We start from the raw sequence: 19434 nt of genomic DNA, 5'->3' as shown, positions 1-19434 counted from the left end.
CTTTGGAACAAAGCGCCACAATCTGTCGTTAAGATCTTTTGTAGGTGCTTTGGTTTGGAAGCGAGTGACAGACAGACAGCAGGATGGATCGCGGTGACGTAATGTATTTATATGTGAGTTTATATGTGGTATATTTGAGCACAGGCATTAATAATAACTATATAAGAATAGCCGTCTTTTCGCTGACAGTCTCGTTTGCAGTTACAGGTCATTTACAGTCATCAGAGGAATCACAAGACTGTTTCATAAAGACTTAGAAGTTCCTCGTAGTCACTTTCATTTAACAAAATATTGACACCGTTTAAGAAATTTCTGTGCAAAATGTCGCAACACCTCAATTAGCAGTCTACATTATTGTGTTCAATACAGCCTACCTGAAACTGAAGCAGCTAAATGGAACTCAGCCATGATTCATTTCATTTTCATTTCTCATGTGTCCTTTTCCGAATATTGTTAAAAGGCCCCTTCAAACTCTTTGAGTGCTCTACTTGCCTGACGCGTTTTTTTTAAAGCACATTTGACGTGATGATATAAAAACTGACTTTTTTTTTGTTAATGTTTTGACCTTTTCACTTTAGAACCCGAGGATGCTGCCTGCCACCTAGACAACCAATCCGTCCCTCCAGTTTCCCTGTCTGCTGGGGAGGATTTTCTGGGGATGTGACTCAGCACAGAGGGCGGCAGCATAATTAGCAGACATGCTAAAGCAAGCTTATCCTGGCGCTAGGCTTCTAACTCCATGACCTACTTTACAAAGAGGATTTTCCCCACCACTCACTCTGTCGGTGCGTCTGCTCACCACCGATAACAAAATTCACACGCACAAGTACACAAAAATAAAACACCCGCGCGCATGCAGTCAGTCAGTCAACACACAGACAACAACATAGCAGGTAAGTGTGAGTGCACGCACGCACACAGACACGCACTAATAGAGAGACAGAGAAAGTGAGACCGTCATATCAAAAGGGAGATCACACACACACACACACACACTATCACAAATAAGGTCTAAAAGCCATGTCGAACCCTAAGCTGATGGTATCTGATGCTTGTTACTCTGCCCATTTTGTCTTCTCAGCTCCTTGCGAGTGTGTGTGTATGTGTTGTGTGCATGTGTGTGTGTGTGAATGGGTTTCACTGCGCTACTCTTTACGCAAGCCTGAGCACTCAAATCTAACTCGCCCATCTCCCGGGAGAGTGAGAGAGTGCTCGGCATGAGAGGAATTCCTGTCTTATCTCCTTATTCGTGAAAAGCTCGTCTTGTCTCGTGTTGTTTGTTTCCTGCGTATTGCCCCCCTCTCCTTTCTCCGTCCTCGCTTTTGCTCCTTCGCCAACACTCCTCTTTGCCCCCCTCCCTTCTCATGCACTCCTCTTCCCGTCTTCCCTCTCTCCTCCCTCTCTTTCCGCCTTCTCCAAAGGATTCTACCTGCCTCTTTCTTCTCTTGCGGAGGCGCAATCAACCGCAGAAGTTATTGACCAGCACGGCGCTTAATGAGGCTGATACAACGAGTGACCAGGGACCTCTAACGTTTTACAAGCGCTGCTCATTAAAGCTCGGAAAGGCAAGAGATGGGGAAAAGAGACGGGGTAAAGATTTTTTCCTAAACACACTGAAAACTGGGAGTCTGATACGTGATTATTCCGTCTACCTGTGAATGAAAACCAGAAGCAGAAATAAAGAGAGAAGGAAAAGGAGGAGGAGAGACGCTGAGGCAGCCGGGGAGCTCGGTGCTTTAATCTACACATCAAATGAGAGGGGGAAAAAATGAGAGCGGCAAAGTGCCTTGGCTGCTTTTTGTGTTGCCGAGAGTGAGCGTGTGTGGGTCTGCGCACCTGTGTCTGCATGAACAAATACGCTTGTGTGTGTGTGTGTGTGTGCGCGCGCGCGCATGCAGGCAAAGGGTTGATTACAATAACAAAGAGGCTGAAGTTGGAAGCGACGTAGCAGTGTTTTCCTCCAGCGCAGCTCGCGTCAGAGAAGAACTACAAGATAATTAAAACCAATAAAAATCATACCATGTTCTGTTTTTCACCCCCAAGCTTTTTTTTTTTTTTTTTAACCAACCTCTCCCTGTTGCTCTCTCGTTAGATTTATCTTTGGATGAGGATCCACCGTGCGTTTAAACAAACAGGATATGTGCCAGCAGATGCACACAGGGGGGTGATGAAGCTCAAATGTCAGAAAAACAAAAGGAAATGTCATTGAGGGTTGGAAAGTCTCTGTCTTTTTTAGTTGACTCCACTCCTTGCTGGAAACGGTATCGCCCTCCGGGGATTACTTAGGGGTGACTGGTGATTAAGTGGTACTGCCCAGAGCTGGGAGGGTGCTGGGGTGGTGATGCTAACCGCTCACAGCCAGTGAATCTCTGGTATGTGACCACCGAAGAACTGCGCAGGAACGCCAATGTCACGATCCCCCCTGAAATGACGCGAGTCTGCCGTTCTCGAGATGCAATTAGCACGTGTAGTGCTCGCTTTTCAAATCAAATCAGCAATTTGTGCTTCTTGAACACAGGACGTGATTACAGCCAGGCTCCAGATATTTAACAAGCATGAATACCTGAGACACTCCGTTTTAATCTTGGTTAATCCTCATGTTGGTTCCACAGCACTGGCTTGAATTTACAAGGCCGAGATATGTAAGAGCAGATTCTCACGCTCGAGGACATCGCTATGCGTCCAGGAAAGTTCCTGCGGTGCTAATCAGATATTTATGACTCCCGCTGACCCCTTAGATCAAAAGTTTCCTCCCCTGATTGGCTAACCTCCAGCACGACCTCTGACCCCGCTGCCTATGAGGTCACAGCAGCTGGGTCGTTTATCACAAGTGTCTCTTCTCCGGTTTCTCCGTCTTCTCTTACGACTCATTTCACGATTCCCGCCCCCCCCCCCCCCCCCCCGCCCCCCATCGTCTTCTCCCTCGCTGTGTGCGTGCCCTCATCTGACTCCGTGTTAAAAGGTTTAACAACGGGGCCAAAAGACGTCGACACCGAGCCAGAGCGCCGAGATAACACGCCGAAGAGCCACTTCAGAGGGAGGATGTACATGTTTGACTAGCAGCGGGGACGGCAGGCAACGAGGAGGGAAGGTGTGTGTGGCTGTTTGAACAAGGGAGTGGGGGAGGTGCAATCCTGCAGCATAAAAAAAAAAAAAAAACACAACCCCAGCCAGGCAAACAAGACAGCTGGAGCAACACTCGGGAGGGGGCACACAGAGAGAAGAAAGTGAGAAAAGTGAAAGCCAGAAAACATTAAAGGAGTTTTTTTTTTTTCTTTACAACAACGTAGGGGACCACACAGGGCGACGAGGAGCAGAGATGAGGCGACACGTGAAACGAGGAGAATGCCTGAAGGAGGTGTGGAGAGGGAACACATGGCTCCTTTTGGTTCCGAAGGGAGAGAGAGAGACGGGGCCCAGCTGGTGTGGGGGAGGAGAGAGGAGGGAGGAAAAAAGGGGAGAGTCGGAGCGGTGACAGTGCGGGAGAACGAGGAGGAGAGGGAGATAAAGAAACATGGAGCCTTGTTCTCCTCAACTCCAGTGATTCCCCGCCTCATCTGTGTGAGCGGATCCAGGTGTGAATCATTAGGTGCTACAACGCTCGATTCATCTGTGATTTTTGAGTGTGTGTGTTTTTGTGTGTTTATAAGGGTGAGGTTAAGCGACTCACAGCTGTCCTCCTCCTCGGTGATAGCGCTGACAACATAACAGGCGTAGACGAAGCCCAGGAGCTGTGAACACACAAGCAAACAAGAGGGGTTAGACTCCACAGAGCAGGCGGTGTGTGCAGTTCATAAACAGCTGTGTGTTCGCTTTGATCAACTCAATGATAATACAGAACATCTGGAAAAGGAATTTTATGTGGGGATGCAGCCTCAACTTGATGGCTGCGCATTCTGAAGGGTCCATGAGCGTGGAGGTGACGCAAGACCGAGTATGTTTCGGCTACTTTTTAGGATTCAAAGCTAACGATCGACAAACAGCTATAAGCAATTATCTGGGTTTTGGCCTGACAAAGAGCATGAAGACATCACTTTATGTTCTGGAGGGTTTTTTCATTATTTTTTATTTTTTAGATTTAACAATCAATCATCTTGAGCTTTAATCAACGTTTCTATGATGACAATCACCCAAGCAACTGTGTATAATGTCAGAGTGGCCCCCCATTTTCCCTCCGATCCTGCAGTTCCCCTAAACTCTACAGAGTTTCAGCATCTTTCTTTTTTGTTTTTGTTTTGGGTATTCTGGCCTGATTCTGATTGAGCAGACAGCTCTCACAGTCTCTACCTGTCCAGCAATACAGGGGAGACACACAACGTTAGCAGCTAGAAGCAGAACATAAGCTGCATTCCATCAAAGTATGACTCATACGCTTGGAACACATATCTAACCCTTAATCAATGTACCTAAACTACAGCCTGATATATCGGCTGGCAACCCAAAAACTAACATTCTTCCTCGCAAAACTTGCTATTCCCGTCATTTCAGACTGTAAAGTTCATTGATGCCTCTGTGACACATTTGTGTCTGATTTGAGGATTATTAATGCAAAAAATATGCGTGTATTGGCCGATATATGGATCATCAGCATCGAGTATCAGTCCTCAACCCTTCATCTATTTAGTGTTTCCACTGCAGACAGGTTTATTGCACCAAGGAAGCTTCCTGCTTAAAAAAAACAGGAGTCTGGGAAATCCTACATCAGAGCACAGGCGGTGAGATAACACTGGTTGATGTGCAGTGTCTTAGTAACATATCAGTGTGCCATGTACTTTAACAGAAGGGTAAAGCAAAAATGGGAAGGCATGGAGGGGTTCTTTTGGTGCCATCCACACAGCCTTTGTTAACGCTCATGTGTTACACACTGAGCCGAACTGAACCAGCCCACTGGTGGAAAGACTAAAGACTCCAATATTTTCCTCAGGAACTGGTGGAAAACAAAACCAGAGTGAAAATTGTGCTTTTACTCACCAGATTTCCTGAAACAAGGGCACCGACTGTGTAAACTTTCGCTAAAAACAGTAAGCCTTTTCACCTTACAAGGTGTCGGCACCGCGCTCACAGCTCCACCGTGCCCTCCTGTAATATCTGTGTTTGCAGTGCTTTCAAAGTTGACAGGACCTCTGGAGTGTACAGACAGCAGTAGCTTCTATGTACAAACACACCAGAAAGCAACAGCGTGAGCACACAACAACGACTGTACACCGACACACCCGGCGCTGAGAATAGCCCCTGGAACTGGCAGATGGCTGCCATCGACTCAGAAACAGACAGTGAGAGACAGTCTCTCGTCACCCATCCAGCCACCCATCCATCCTTTGGCACTCTGCCATGCCAATTAAAAAGAGAGTCGGGAACGCTGCCCTCCTTACACACTGGGTACACAAACACAAAGCCCGGTGGGGAAGTGACTCAGTGTGATGGCCGCTATTTATATAACATTCATTCAACCTATAACTTAACTTGGCTGAAGGAACTATTAGAGGAACAAAAGATGCTGTGTGGTTTGCACCACTTTCATCTCCATCATTTGAGTTTAATGTCATTTTTTTTTACGTCTTCTATATATTGGGCCTTTACTGAAGTTCATCCAGATGTAGATTAAATGTTTTATTTATGAATGAGACTCAGGTGTAGAGTCTGGCAGAGGAGAGAATGGCTCTGTCTCTGTGTGGGCGAGATAAGATACATAACTCTTCTCTCTGCTTCTCTTTCACTCTGGGTTTTTTTTTTTTTTTCCTCTCCACTATCTAATTGCTGGTCTCACCCCATCCATTACGGTGGCGGTGAAATGGAGGTGAATTAGCATATGTATAAAGCCAGTGTCAAACACAAGATGGTGTTAACAGCAGGGAGCACACCCTGTTTTCAGCCGCATTGTGTCCGCGTGTGTGTTTCAGCGGTAGAAGTGTGCAGCCGCATGAGTTAATATCTACACGTGAGTGCACGTTTGTTTAATTTTCACCACGGGCCGCGAGTGTCTGGGACTCCGCCGGGTGGACGAACATTATTCTTAACTGGTGTTTTGATGGTTGTGTCGGAGAAACGCTGGATTAGGCCAATAAAAACAACGCTTTGTGGAAAAACATTTAAATCAGACTCGTGTGTTGACGCAGCGGGAGTGCAAGTTTAGAGGGCCCCGGGGGGGGGGAGTGCAGGTTCATCCAAAAATAACGTACCGGGCTCAAACACACAACGCCGGCCAATCGAATACGCATAATAATACGGACACATTCCTGGTAGATTACATTGCAACATGTACAGTGTGATTCTGCTGTTTAGCTGTCGATCTTTCGAGACGGAGGATAAAATAATCGCTGCCAAGATAAGTACTCTAGAGTTGGGAAATCTCATAATATGATGATAAAATGCTGTGCTGTGTTTTGGTGTCTGACGAGTCTCTAAACTCAGGCATGTTTCACAAAACAAATTACTGTACAATTCAAGTACTGACCCACAGATCGCACGAGTGACTGTCCTCCACAAGGAAGATAAAAATTAAAAGTCCTTTCGATGGAAGTATGGCGTTTGTTTTGATAAGAAAAACTAGTTAACTCAACAAGATGTCACTCCCTGGAAAGAGACAGTTGATTCTTGAGAAGTTGTGTTGCTATTAAGTTGGAGGAAATTATCTTGTGTTGCACATCTCATCTTGGAAAATGGCAAATTCGGTGAGACAGGACCCTGTACTGTATCTCATCATCTCACCAGTATGTTAAGGCACGCAATCACACCAACATTTTGTATTTTCTGAGCCATTTCCAGTAAAGCTGCCCCAATCGATTGTCTAAAGGAGAGCAAAATGCTTAATGCTTACAAAAGGCCATTAAAGCTTACAACGTGCTATTTCTATAAGTTACATAACAGCCAGTGTTTTATACAAACATAATTGAATTTTCCATCAAAAACATGTTCCAAAATGTTTGTGTATGCTATGAAATGTAGATGTTCATAGAAAGAAGGAAATTGGGATCGCTCGAAATTGTAACTGGCAGGTCAAGCTTTTAATAAAAACAGTTCGGAATTGGCCAAGAAAATTCTTATCAGTGCATCTCAAACTCAAACACTGGCCCAAAATCTCCTTTTAAAATCGACTCAGTCTATATTCCTGCTCGTCAAACCATTCGCTGTCCCTTTGTGTGCCGCATGGGCATCTGCCTGCCTTATGTTTCATTTATTTAGAGGTTACCTTTAATTCATCACCTGCACATGTATATGACTGTGTGGGCGTGGGGAATAAAGAGAGAAAGAGCACACACAAGGTAACACTTGTGAATCCAACACATTAGAAATTTCCTCGAAAGGCTTTTCTTTGATCCGCCTCTCTCTCCTCGTCTGATCACCGCTGACAGCATAAACTCTGGATGTTTCATGTCCCGATGAGGGCTGATTTTACACCACGCTGTTTTCTAGTTTTTCTTTTCTAAGGCTTCGGCACACTGAGTGTGATGTAGAGGAAGTTACTGAGATCACTGAAGTGAACACTTGGTGGCCCTTTTGCTGGAGGCGTTGTTGTCCTTAGCTAATATGGGTCAGTGTCCTAAATGAAAAGTGACAATTCCACTTATATATCCCTGCATATTAAATGGCCTTAATTCACGCTCATAAATCCACTCTCTCTCTCTCACACACACACACACCGCCCCTAGCTTTCTTCTCTGACTTCCCCTCGTCACTTCAGAGTTCAGGGATCATTTTAGAGATTAATGTCAAATTAATTAAGCTCATAAAGCCCCCGCATGTCCTCTGAGGCTCGATCTCGGCCTGTCTGTGAGGACGTGCCACACCAAAGCCAACTCATTTAGCTGCCAATCATTTCCCTTTTTACTCTGAATTCTCCTTGTACTCTCCTCAACCTGAAAATACCCGCTGTCATCTTTCCTCTGCCCCCCTCTCTGTGTGTGTCTGTGTGTGTTTTATCATTGCTCTAACAGCAAACGCCGCCCTCCTCTCTGCAGGTTGTTGAGCAGTCAACAGTGATCTGGACAACTGACAGAAGGAAGCAAGAAGGCAGAAACAAAAACGGGCACGGAAGGTTCAGCGCCTCGACGTGGGAAATCATCAAAAGCAGAGCCCTTCCTCCGATGGGCCCTCATTTACTATTTATTGTGTTGTAGAGGAAACTGAATGACGTGTTTGTGATTGTACAGCATTATCAGCGTTCCTCCTTTCAGATAATGAGGGTGAAGAGAAGTTTAAGGCTCAGGCATTCGTGTGTGTACGGGTGGGAAGAAGGCCAGCTGCCGGGCTAGAAAAAGAAGGTTACTCGCATTTGCATAGGCTAATGAAGGTCGAGTTTGGACCGAATGTGCCAGTCCATAAAGTCACATCACCACCTTTGACAATGCACACTCACTCATAAACATCAGTCCATTAGACACAAATCTGTTTCGTGATAAGAAGCTCCGACTGCTCGGTTACAGCAACAATAAATTAGGTTTACAGTCAATTATTTTGGATTTACATGTTATACCCCTTTCAACGCCTGCTAACATCTAGTTTTTATTGTTGTGGTTTCTATGAGAATGTCGGCATTTACTCTGCAGTGGTCACAGGAGCTCCGATTGAACTGTAATGTGAACACAACACCCGGGCGAACACGCAAATTTTCGCCCCTATTCTGCCGCGATAATGTGACATGTGCTGAAGTTCATGACCCTGGCTTGCTGATACTTTTAAATCCATTTCTGTTTAGGTCGCACTCAAACATAGTTTAGCAAGCACTGGGTTTGAAAGAGAGACAGAAGAAAAAGTAACCGTTGTTAGGGGCTTTCCTTGTGTCCTGTGCAGCTTCCGTTATCAGCTACGCGGAACATGATGCGTCAAATTCAGAATGTTATCGATTAAAACTTAAAAAACAAATTTGAATGTTTTCTGGGTGTAGTCCGATGAGATACCTGCTGATTTCTGCCATTTCGACTTTGTTTTTGTTCTACTACGCTGGCATGTTTGTGACGTAGAACGTGACATACAGGGAAAGAAAATAACAAAAAGGCAAACTCGTCGCCTGGCAAAAGGAAAGGAGTCAAACGCCTATTTTTATCAGGTTTACCTGCATTAAAAAAATCTACACATATTGGTATAAAGTGTAATTACATGCCTTTTCAGTCTCAGTGTATCTGTGCAGTTGCTCAGCTGATGAGTAGAAAATGTATCATCGATCTTGGTTCATCATCTCATTTATCACGCAATGGTATTAAGAGTCTACAGCCATGGTATTAGCTCTGTAAGCCTGTGCTTAGACACAGCTGTACTCTGAGCTACGACGTCTGCACGCTAACATGCAGTCATGCACGGCAACACAACATACAGTCTTTGAGATATTTCCATCTGATGGATGGACAGTCCGACATCCCTAGAAACATGCAGCAAGTCTGGTCAAAAGTGCCAGACACTCACTGAATTTGTTTTTTTTCTCTGTTTAATATCATAATAGACAGAAAGAGACAGAAAGAAGCCCCCCTCCGGTCTCTCAGAAATTTTGATGGCCATTTTTTCAATACTTTGAGAAACTGAATTGGCAGCTAATCAGCTATCTACGCAAACGTTTAACATATTCAGCAATGATTAAATAACCGTTGGTCGCGGCCGTTTATCCGTCTGGTTTTTTTTGTATTTTATATTCATAAGGAACTAAGAGATGCCTCCTTCTCCACAGCCGGTCTGGCCCTGCTCACATGTGTGTGCAGCGATGGATATCCGAGTCGATCTACAAGCTAATTAACACACTATTGATTGTGGCTCAGTGTCAGGAGAAGATTCACGAAGTGTACGATATTGAAAGGAATTCGTGGGTAAAAAATATATCACGAAGGGGGACGGGAGGAGCAGAAAGAGAGCAGGAGACGGGGTGCTGCAGATGCCTTGTAGGTTAATTACACTCGACTTCGTGCCTCACAATGTGTAGCGTGTGCCTCCGTCGAAAATTAGATGTGTGTGTTTGTCCGCGGGCAGCTGCATGTTTAATGACAAAACATGATGAGATGGGGACTGTGGAGACCACATCCACCTGTTCTTTTCTACCCAGCCCCCCTCTCCAAATGTGAACACACACACACACACACACACACACACACACACACACACACACACAGAGATCTATACAGCTTATACAGCTTACATGGGGTTGTTTAGAGTCTGTTGTGCTGATTTGCATCTTTTACATAAAAATGACTGCAAATAAAAGCATGCTGCTGTCGAAAAACACCACACACAGACACAAGAGGCTGTTCATGCAGAAATAAAGCTGTAATAAAAAAACTCTGTTTGTCCCTCCACATGTAGCCCCACACAGAGAGGATAGTTAGATCTGTATCTCTTTCACGTGTAGTTCCCAGTAAATTACTGGAATAACCTTTCAGGTCCCGCTGGTGAATTTCCACCATTCATACATGCAGCCTCATTCACAAACGTTTTCCTGTCTTGTAATTTTTTTCTCATTTGCTACACAATGCAAAGAATGGATGAGACAAGGCACCGCCCTAAACCATAAACAAGTCTTGGATTCAAATATGTCTTTAATAGGATCTTGTGATTGCTTTATTTTCTTGTCCCTGCAACGTTACTGCTTTTGATATAAACAGTTAAACAGTACTGACCCCTGCTCCCATTCAGACATGACCCCATGTGGGAAATGTCCCTGAAAATGTTTTCCCTGGATAGAATGCATAAAACCTGAGGGGCTTTAATGAAAGGGAGAGAAATGGGTCACTGTGGACCAATAGAACAAATGGACATAAGGCAAAAACAAGCTGGTAAATACAACGACTGGTACACACTGTATGTAGAAAAAACCCCAAAAAGAAATCCTTCAAAAAACAAAGAAACAAGCATGCCACGAGAGAGGATTGACTTATTTAACGTTGCTGGTTTTTCACTTCCAAGTTCTCCTCTGTTCCCCCTTCTTTGTCTTCTAGCCTCGACTCTCTGAAGTTTTAAAGAGACCAAATATTAGAGTATAACTAATCTGAGGAAAATCCATTTCGCTGCAAAACAGATTAACAATTAAAGCTCTTGGCAGCGACAGCCTTTGAAGTATAATGGCAGGCCGGGCAGTCATGTCTTTATGATGTACTGAGAGTAGCCCGACACAATATTCAGTGGCCCGCTGGAGACTAATTCTCTCCTCTGGTCTTGAGGTCTTTCTCTTCTCCTCCCTGTTTTTTTGGCAGCAGCCAGCAGACCTAATAACTGCTCAGTGCTGCATCATAAGTCTTTTAATCCCGGGATCTTTATAATCCTTTTGAAGCAGATGCTGTAAAACTTGCTGTGCGGTTACACTGCAATGTCAGCGCTGACATATCGCAGAGGTACTTAATGCTATTATAATACTCGACAATGTGTGGCCATTTACCGATTCTGGCCACATTAGTGGACTTCAAATGCTGGCACATCAAAGATCCTCCCAGTTGGCTCCCCGTGCACCATACGCACAAGTTAAAAAGCAACATATTCACCACAGCGGTGACGGTTGTTCAGCATGACAGTTTGAAAACATAATATGGACTAATGGACTTATCAAAGTGAGCACCCTGACCTTTTGGATGAGTGGGTGGGGGATGTAGGAAGAAGGGCCCTTCTGTTTTCCATGCAGCTGAACTGAATGGGTCCCATCACAATCACAAAACACACACTGACACACACAAACCGTATCTGAAAGCACAGCCCCGAGTGCTGATCACAGGGGTCTGCCCACGCCAGACCTACTGAGGGGAGCCCCTGTGACCAACCAGGCGCCTTTCATCGTCCTCCAGCCTCCTCTGGCCTCTGGTGTCAAACACTGTGCACTTTCACACAGACATGACAGTAAAATAATAATAATTGTAAAAAAAGAGTCTACTCTTGTATGCATCGCAGTTCTCTCTTGAATGGTTACATCTTTATACAGAAAAGTCAATCAGAAAATTAAAACAAATTTTTAAAAATCTGATCGCCCAAAACAATTTTGTTTACGTTACTTACAGCTGACTGGACTTAAACACTGCATGTTGAAACCGTAGGCTAGGCTACTTTTTGTCAAGTCAGGCCATTGTTTTAGTCTTTTCCTGTTTTATTTTTTAGTTTTGCTTTACACTTCCTGTTTCCTACACATTTCCATGTTCACCTAGTTACAAGTGTACGTGAGTCAGCGTTTTCCCTCACTCTTCGTTGGTTTGTCAACGTTTCTTTCTCAAATTCAAAGTCCTGCATCGCTGCCTCATGTCTCCCTGGTTTGCACTGGTTTACGTGCTTGCCTTTCTGGCATGGCCTACAGCTTTAGATCAACAAAACTCGCTTTTTTGTTTTACAGCCTGCCTGTCTGCCTTTTGGGTCCTTTGAGGTGAGGATGGCTGGTGAGGATAATGGAGGTAAATTAATCTGTTCATTTTAATTATGGATCTTTACATGGTTATACTCTATGTTGTAAAGGCAGCAAAATAAATCATGTATAAATGAAAAGAACTCATAGTAGCCCACTGAATCAAATTGAGTCTGCAGCTGTCATTAGAGATTTCCCACCTTACGTGACCGACTCATCTGAGCTCGAGAGGAGGAGCGAAAGTGACAGCGAGCGAGAAATGAAGTCAAGAGAGAGGGTACATTGTCACTTTTTTCATTTGACTCGGGAACTCATACATGGGAATATCGGCACGAAGGTCAAACAGTGTGAGATCTGAGCAGGAAAAGCAGACAGGACGGGGAGAGAGTGAGTGGGGGGGGGGGGGGGGGGATATAGCTGAAAAAAGAGGAAACGAGGAATGGAACGAGAGGGTGACGCCGTCCTCCCATTATCAACTTCCAACACGATCCTCCCAGTGCAGCTTCCCAGGGAACAGAGTGGCACCAGAAGAAAGCATCGCCTGTGGCAGCAATAACCTGCTACGCTAAGTGATATGATATCTGTGTGCGAGCACATTCCTTGGCTGTTTTATGAGCAGCTCTGACAACCCCTTGACATCTCTCACTTCTCTCTTTAGTGCATAAGAGCTATGTCTACAGATGTAAACTGAATATCACATCTTGCGCACTTTCTCTCCTCCTCTCTCGCACCTTTATTCCTAACAACCCGACATCTCACCGGCGAGGTTTTTTTTTCCAGGCTCAACTGTTTAATTTAACAGTTAAGGTGGCACAAAGGAGCCAAAGAAGACAGGATAGTGGGAGGATGGAGAGAGGAGGGTGGGAAGGAGAGAGGGAGTGTATGTGGATTTTCTGCTGACTACACTGACAGGAAAAAAAAAATCAGTCATTATTATGACAAGAAGAGCAAACCAAAGCCATTCAAATGGCAGTGTGCACCGGAGGATGGACGGACGAGTTGGGTGTCAGCGAAGGCACAAAAGAATAGGATGAGGGGCAGAGACGGAGCAAAATATTCCCCTCAGTGATGAATCGATGAATAATACATTATCCCAGTTTGAAAAGGTTGCCTCCACTTCAAGCTCATCCTTTAAACCTTCAGGTTGCTGTTGGGCTGAATGTAGCCTGTAGGCAACAACACGGGGCTGACTTTACCAAATCCAAAGCTTTCACTTCTGGATGGCTCACTTCCAGATAGATGACAATGATGCCTCCATTACTGGCCAACTGATCCACATTTTTCATCTTAATGAAACACGCTCCTTGGAGCCCGAACTAAATATTTAATGGCCTCTCGCGACAACCTTGAAACCCGTCTAGCAATCCAAAAGGGTAACCCCACTTTGTTTCTAGTCCTTTTCATTCATCTGTTCCGACTCTCTGCCTTTCTGTCCGCCTTTCTCTTCCACCGGAGAGGAAAAAAGGGACGAACCACAACAAGAGAGGGCATCTCAAAGGACTATTTTCCTAAGTGCCTTTAGCCTGAGAGGAAGCGGGGATAGATGGAAAATGATGCCATTTGTGACGCTGGGATATCAGTACCAATTTCCCCCTTTTTTCCCTCTTGGGAGCCATTCCCACGGAGATGCCGTGGAATGCTTGATTGGGCAAAACCATGTACAAAATGGAGGCCAAAAAGCGTAACCAGCCCTTAAAGGTTCACGTGAGGCAGGGAATAAGCCATTTCACTGCCTATACTGCAAGAAAATGGGGTTTCAGTGAGAAACTTAGGGCTGTGAAGTGAGGTCAGCCATTTTATTGCATTTCTCCACGGGGGAGATGGGATTAATGGTACGATCCAGTGCCCCTCAACACTGGGTCCCTCCGCAAGTTTCCTAATCCGCCATGCGGTTAAGTGCATTCATTGTGCTCCCCCAGGTGTAAATGAGTTCAAGATTAAAGGGTAAGAATGAAAAACCAACAGGACTGGAAGACCCACTGACGGCTGATGAAGCGTCTCCCGGTCACCTACTGCTGTCATTAAATCCACTCCACATGTATTAAAGCGACGACAAGTGTGAAAAATAGGCTTGAGCGTGTGTGTAAGTGAGTGCCGCTGTGAGTAAATGTGTGTAACGCTCATGTCTGAACCCAAGTACCTGCTGTTTTGGCAACTAAAAGTGTCCTGGCCTCCGTCCAGTATTAGGTTATTCGGTTATACACGAGTGTGTGCAAATGTGCATGCTGGCAGGAAGGGGAGTTTGTTCTGTGTTTTCATACAGAGCTGTATATAGAGGACAATAACAGTCCTTCCACTGTTTGAGTAACCTGTTAGCAGCTGGCAGGTCTGAGTCTCAGCCAGACAAAACAACGGATCAATTTTGTCATTCGGCAACCGGGGCAGAGGATGGGCGGCTGCGATAGACCAAATAACAGACTGCTGTGAAATTATATTGAGAAAAAGTACTTGAAGGGGGGAAACAAAACATCACCTTGCTCTTCCATCGTGTTCACCTTTCATGTGCTGGAATCCCACAGAGAGTGAGGTTGCTGCTGGTGTTAAGTGTTTAATATCATGAAGTTCACACAGGTTCGTAGTTGCATATAAACTTGAGGCTATCTAGAGACACATGTTGCATTACCGACTCGTACTCACAGCAACGAGAATCTGTGTGCCGCTGTGCACGACCTCGATGTACTGGTAGTCCATGAGGCAGCCCATGACGGTGATGTAGGAGTGGCTCTCTGTGGTGCGGACCCCCGGAGCCTGCGGCATCTCTCTCCTCACGCAGCCCGGCCCGTGCTCGCTCCACCAGGAGTGATGGGCTGAGATGTTAAATGTCAGCAGGTCGCTGTCCTGAAAGGAGAAAATAAAAAAAAAACATTAAGTGTTTTTCTGCTTGAACTCTATTTATTACTTATGATTCATGTATTCTTCATGAGAAGGCTGTGTATTACAGGAGGCAGGGAGCTCGTCTCTAGACACCGGCGGTAGATGTTGGATGTTTTTTTTTTTATGACTGCTCTCTTTTTGCTCAAAGGGTTGGTTCATTCAGTTTAGAGTGATGCGTGGGCCACATTTTTGTTGATGTGACCGAACCTGACCCGAGCCCAACCCGATCCTGGACACTGGGGTCCTGACAGGTGTGGGTCAGCAATCCATGCATTATTTCAGATGAAGAATCTGCAACTTTGCTTGCAGCTCAGCAAGACTGCATGATGGCACAGCGGTGCTTTGAGCAAAATGCTAATGTCAGCATGCTAACGTACTCAAAATAAGAAAGCTAACATGCTAATGCTGAGAAGATACGTCACTAACCAAGTTCATCATCTCACTTAGCCTGTGCTCCAACCTCAAAGTGTTCCAGGTGCACGATGCCACAAGTTAACACAAAACAAATGATTTCTCTTTGGCAGGTGAATCCTCAGAGTAACATGAGATAACAGACACCATTATCTATTTTATTTTGCAGCAAATCTAAACTTGGAAATGCATCTCTTATATTCCATATTTCATATATATTCCATTCCACTAGCCTGTAACAAATACTGTAGTCAACAAACAAAGGTGTGACTTTAAACAACTGTTCCTTTATCAGTTGGAGCAGGTGAACATGCCTCGAGTTTACAAAAGGGAATTCTGACTTTGAGCGTAGTTCCATTGTACTTTTTCTTGTAGGAGGTTGGAAAATGTTAGTGTTGCACTTTGTACGGAACAAAACTTAATAATCAATAACACATAGTCAAGCTGAGGCTAATGGGAATGCCATTAGAATTGTAGTTATTTGGAAATATCCAAAGAAATTTTGACCTGATGGTGGCACCAGAGGAAGCATCATTAGGATTCATCTTCTGGGTATTTTACTGCAATCAATTCAATATTTTAGGAGATATGTCAGTCTGGATCGAAGGGGTCCGATCGTTATATCCAATCCCTGAAGCCATGCTGCCACTAAAGCTAAAAAACATTTTCATCACTAACTCCAAGTTGTGTTGAGCCACGAACACAGTTTAGATTTCAAACGTATTTGCGACCGTTTTTTTTCTTCAGATAATCGCCTTAAAGATTTCACAACTGAGGGAAAAAAAATTCTGTTTGTGATGCTTAAAGCATTGAGAAATTTGCATTTAATTCAAAACGGAAATGTGCTTTTCCTGAAAAACAAAGTGTCTGCTTGTTTCTCGGGATAATCCACAGACCTCACAGTCGACAGATTTCCTTGGAACCACCTTCTGCTTAATAAATAATCCCCGTGAAAACAGCTGACCGTGTGTTATGTGGTTTATCCGGAGGAACGGCGACATTGTTTCAGGAAATAGATGTTTCTGTTTAATGTTTTTTGTGACCGCTTTAAATCTAACTCCATTCACATTCATGGATGTAGTAGAGATTCATAAAAATAATAACTAGGGAAACTTTCTGCACTGTTGGATACCAATAAAGATATGTGAGAATATTCTACAACTTTCCTTCCTAATATTTGTGGGAACCAACCTTTTAGTAACTTTAGTAAACCTGAATTAATTTCTAAGGGCCATAAGCTTTATGCACATATAGGTTAGGAGTGCACGAGCTGCAGGCAGTCTGAGCCAACAGATGTGCTTCTTTCAGTGGGAAAGTTAGTTTTTTAAACTTTCACATCCAGCATTTTTTAATACATGTAGCTCTTGTGCACCCTGGTGCTGTTCAATTTGCACACAGCCACATGAGCCCACACATAGAGACGCACAGACGCTCACACCAATCAATACCCCAATACAGCAATCTAACCCCGCATCTGCCCCTCGGTGACAAGACATGCATTATTAACAGAGTCGAGCGCTGTCAGGAAACATCTCTGATTCCTATCCGCCCCCACTCACACTCACACGCATGCATCAACAACATATCACCGGTAGCAGCAAACTACCGTTCGACAACGGATCTGTGCAGCCAGTGGAAATGACTGCAACAGGAGTCGTGAGTGATATTACAACGATGCTGCCGCACATTATCTTCATGTCAATCACTCATCATCGCCCCTCTGGCTCCGTTCTCCTCCTCTGTTGTTCTCTCGAACAGCCGCAGAAAAACAAGGGCGGCTGAAGGTCAATAGGTATGATTGTGAAGACTAATGACTTAACAGATGCTGCTGATTGAGCCTGCGAGCGAGGGAAACATCTCTATCCGAGCCGCAGCCACACTCATGACTACAGTACGTCAGCAGTCGATATTTAAGAAGCTGTTGGCAACTTACTGTCAGGAGTGTTATTGTTCTGCCCCCGTGCACCCCAGAGACAAAATCAATCCCTCCATATCATAGATTCAAGGTTAGTCTACTGATGTTGCCCGAACTATCATCTTTTACAAAAGTCAATACATATTTGGAGACAATCCCGTTAGTGGGATGACTGGAGACACGGGGCCTTCTTCAAAGCTAAACAACAAATGATTAGAATCTTATTTCTCGTGATTTATTGTTTCTGAACATACAGCGAGGAGGGTTTGTGTTTGTGGGCTCTCACCAGGGAGCAAACCGAAGTGGCTAACAGGCTGTTGTAGACTCTTCTGGCTCTGATGAGAGCCTTGTGTTTACCTACATTTCATAAAAGGCGTGCACGCACAGCGGTTGCATATTGATTCGGGGGAGTGTGGAGGGTGGTTTGCTATCGTCTCTGAAATCAAGTTTGCAGTCACTGTGCGTGGTGATGAGAGAGAGGAATGCTGAGCAGGGGTATAGAGAAGAAAACGTTCACATGTGTCCGTATGATTTAGGATAATCAAGAGGATAACGGCCAAATATTCCTTTTTTCTTACCTTCTATTTCAGCAACAACAAAATTGTGTATCTGCCTCTGCTGATATTGTGTTTTAATATTGCCGAAAACCTGATTTCGTTGTCTCCACAGACAGATTTCGCGGTTTCTGTTGTCAAATCAAATGTAAAAATGCGATTTGATCACTGCACATAAATAATACACGATAAGCCAGGCGAAGCAGCTGAGTTTCTCTGCTGTCACACTGAGCTGTCCTACTTTATGCTCACAAAGCTGTCTGACAGAATAAACATCAGCACATGTTATTGATAACACCTTTATCATGAGACCAGCTCATCAATATGAGTGATTATATATCTAGACAGAAACAGTGGAGGCATATTTAATGAAACCACGTTAAACAAAGTCTCTCTCTGGAGCAGTATTGTGGTTCGGGAGCATTTTATCAAGTCCAACTGAATGTGAATCCTTTTTATATCCCTAATCAGATCAAATCAAGGCTTAGCTTTTCATGTTGTACTGGCTGTGAAAACAAATCTCCCTCTGGGACAATAAAATCAAAATCTAAACGATTGTGCTTAACAAAAATTATAATAAGACAGAGTGTACAGCCGCGCTCGCAGCGCAGCTCAGCTCTTCATACGCACAACTGTTCTTTGAGTTAAATGCATGTCAACATGCTCATGGTGATGATTGTTAACATGCATGTTGAGATGGTGAGGTTCCCCAACTAACTAACTTTTAACACCCGTTAACAACTACTGCGTCTGACTTCCTCATCTGTGATTTAGATGCACATAATAACACATCTTGTAAATTACTGGGATAAAGTATTTATTTCATCTTGATGACAGCACGCAAAAGGGAAAAGTAACAAAGTGCTTTTGTTTTAAGTGCTTGACAAACTCAAATGAATAAATCAACCTCAATTATTGTTGGGGTATTGTATAAAACATTAACTGTTATAAAAACGTGCAATCCAATTAACAGGAAACATAGGCGACTTTTTGAGCAACCAGTTTGCTTTTGTTAAAGTAGCAAGAGACAGCTTTTCACCTGCGCCCGTGGAGTGATATTATCGTCGTCGTCGCTGTTGCAAAGACGACCCGATCGTTTCTGCTATTTTCTGAGTCACAAATAACAACAACACAGGACAAAATGTGAGCTCATGCAATCGCTTAATCTTTAATAGAAATTGATCGCAAGTTAACCCCCCTTTACCCGGGTGACCGCGTGCCCAGTGGCAGATAATGTTGTTTGCTGATAGTGAGGTTTAAAGGGAACCAATGTAAACACTGATGGTTTAATTACTCTACATCCATTTCATTGTGCAATCAACGTTTTCTTCCTAACGATACGCTGCTGCAATAATGTGCGACCAAAACTGAACATGATGTTT

The 19434-nt window shown here is 44.2% G+C and overlaps 1 protein-coding gene across 3 annotated transcripts in view; it reads right to left on the bottom strand.

Annotated features, from left to right (window-relative positions):
• Window positions 1-19434, bottom strand: part of nkain4 (sodium/potassium transporting ATPase interacting 4) — a 69721-nt gene that overhangs the window by 10442 nt on the left and 39845 nt on the right. For all 3 annotated transcript variants that reach the window (XM_030424058.1, XM_030424057.1, XM_030424059.1), the window contains exons 4-5: window positions 14936-15136; window positions 3671-3731 (exon numbers count right to left, since the gene is read on the bottom strand). In XM_030424058.1, the coding sequence (XP_030279918.1) occupies window positions 3671-3731; window positions 14936-15136 (262 nt within the window). The remainder of the gene's footprint in view (window positions 1-3670; window positions 3732-14935; window positions 15137-19434) is intronic.

Source organism: Sparus aurata, chromosome 7, assembly GCF_900880675.1.
Source record: "Sparus aurata chromosome 7, fSpaAur1.1, whole genome shotgun sequence".
NCBI classification, from domain to species: Eukaryota; Metazoa; Chordata; class Actinopteri; order Spariformes; family Sparidae; genus Sparus; species Sparus aurata.
This window is presented reverse-complemented; position numbering and strand designations above follow the sequence as displayed.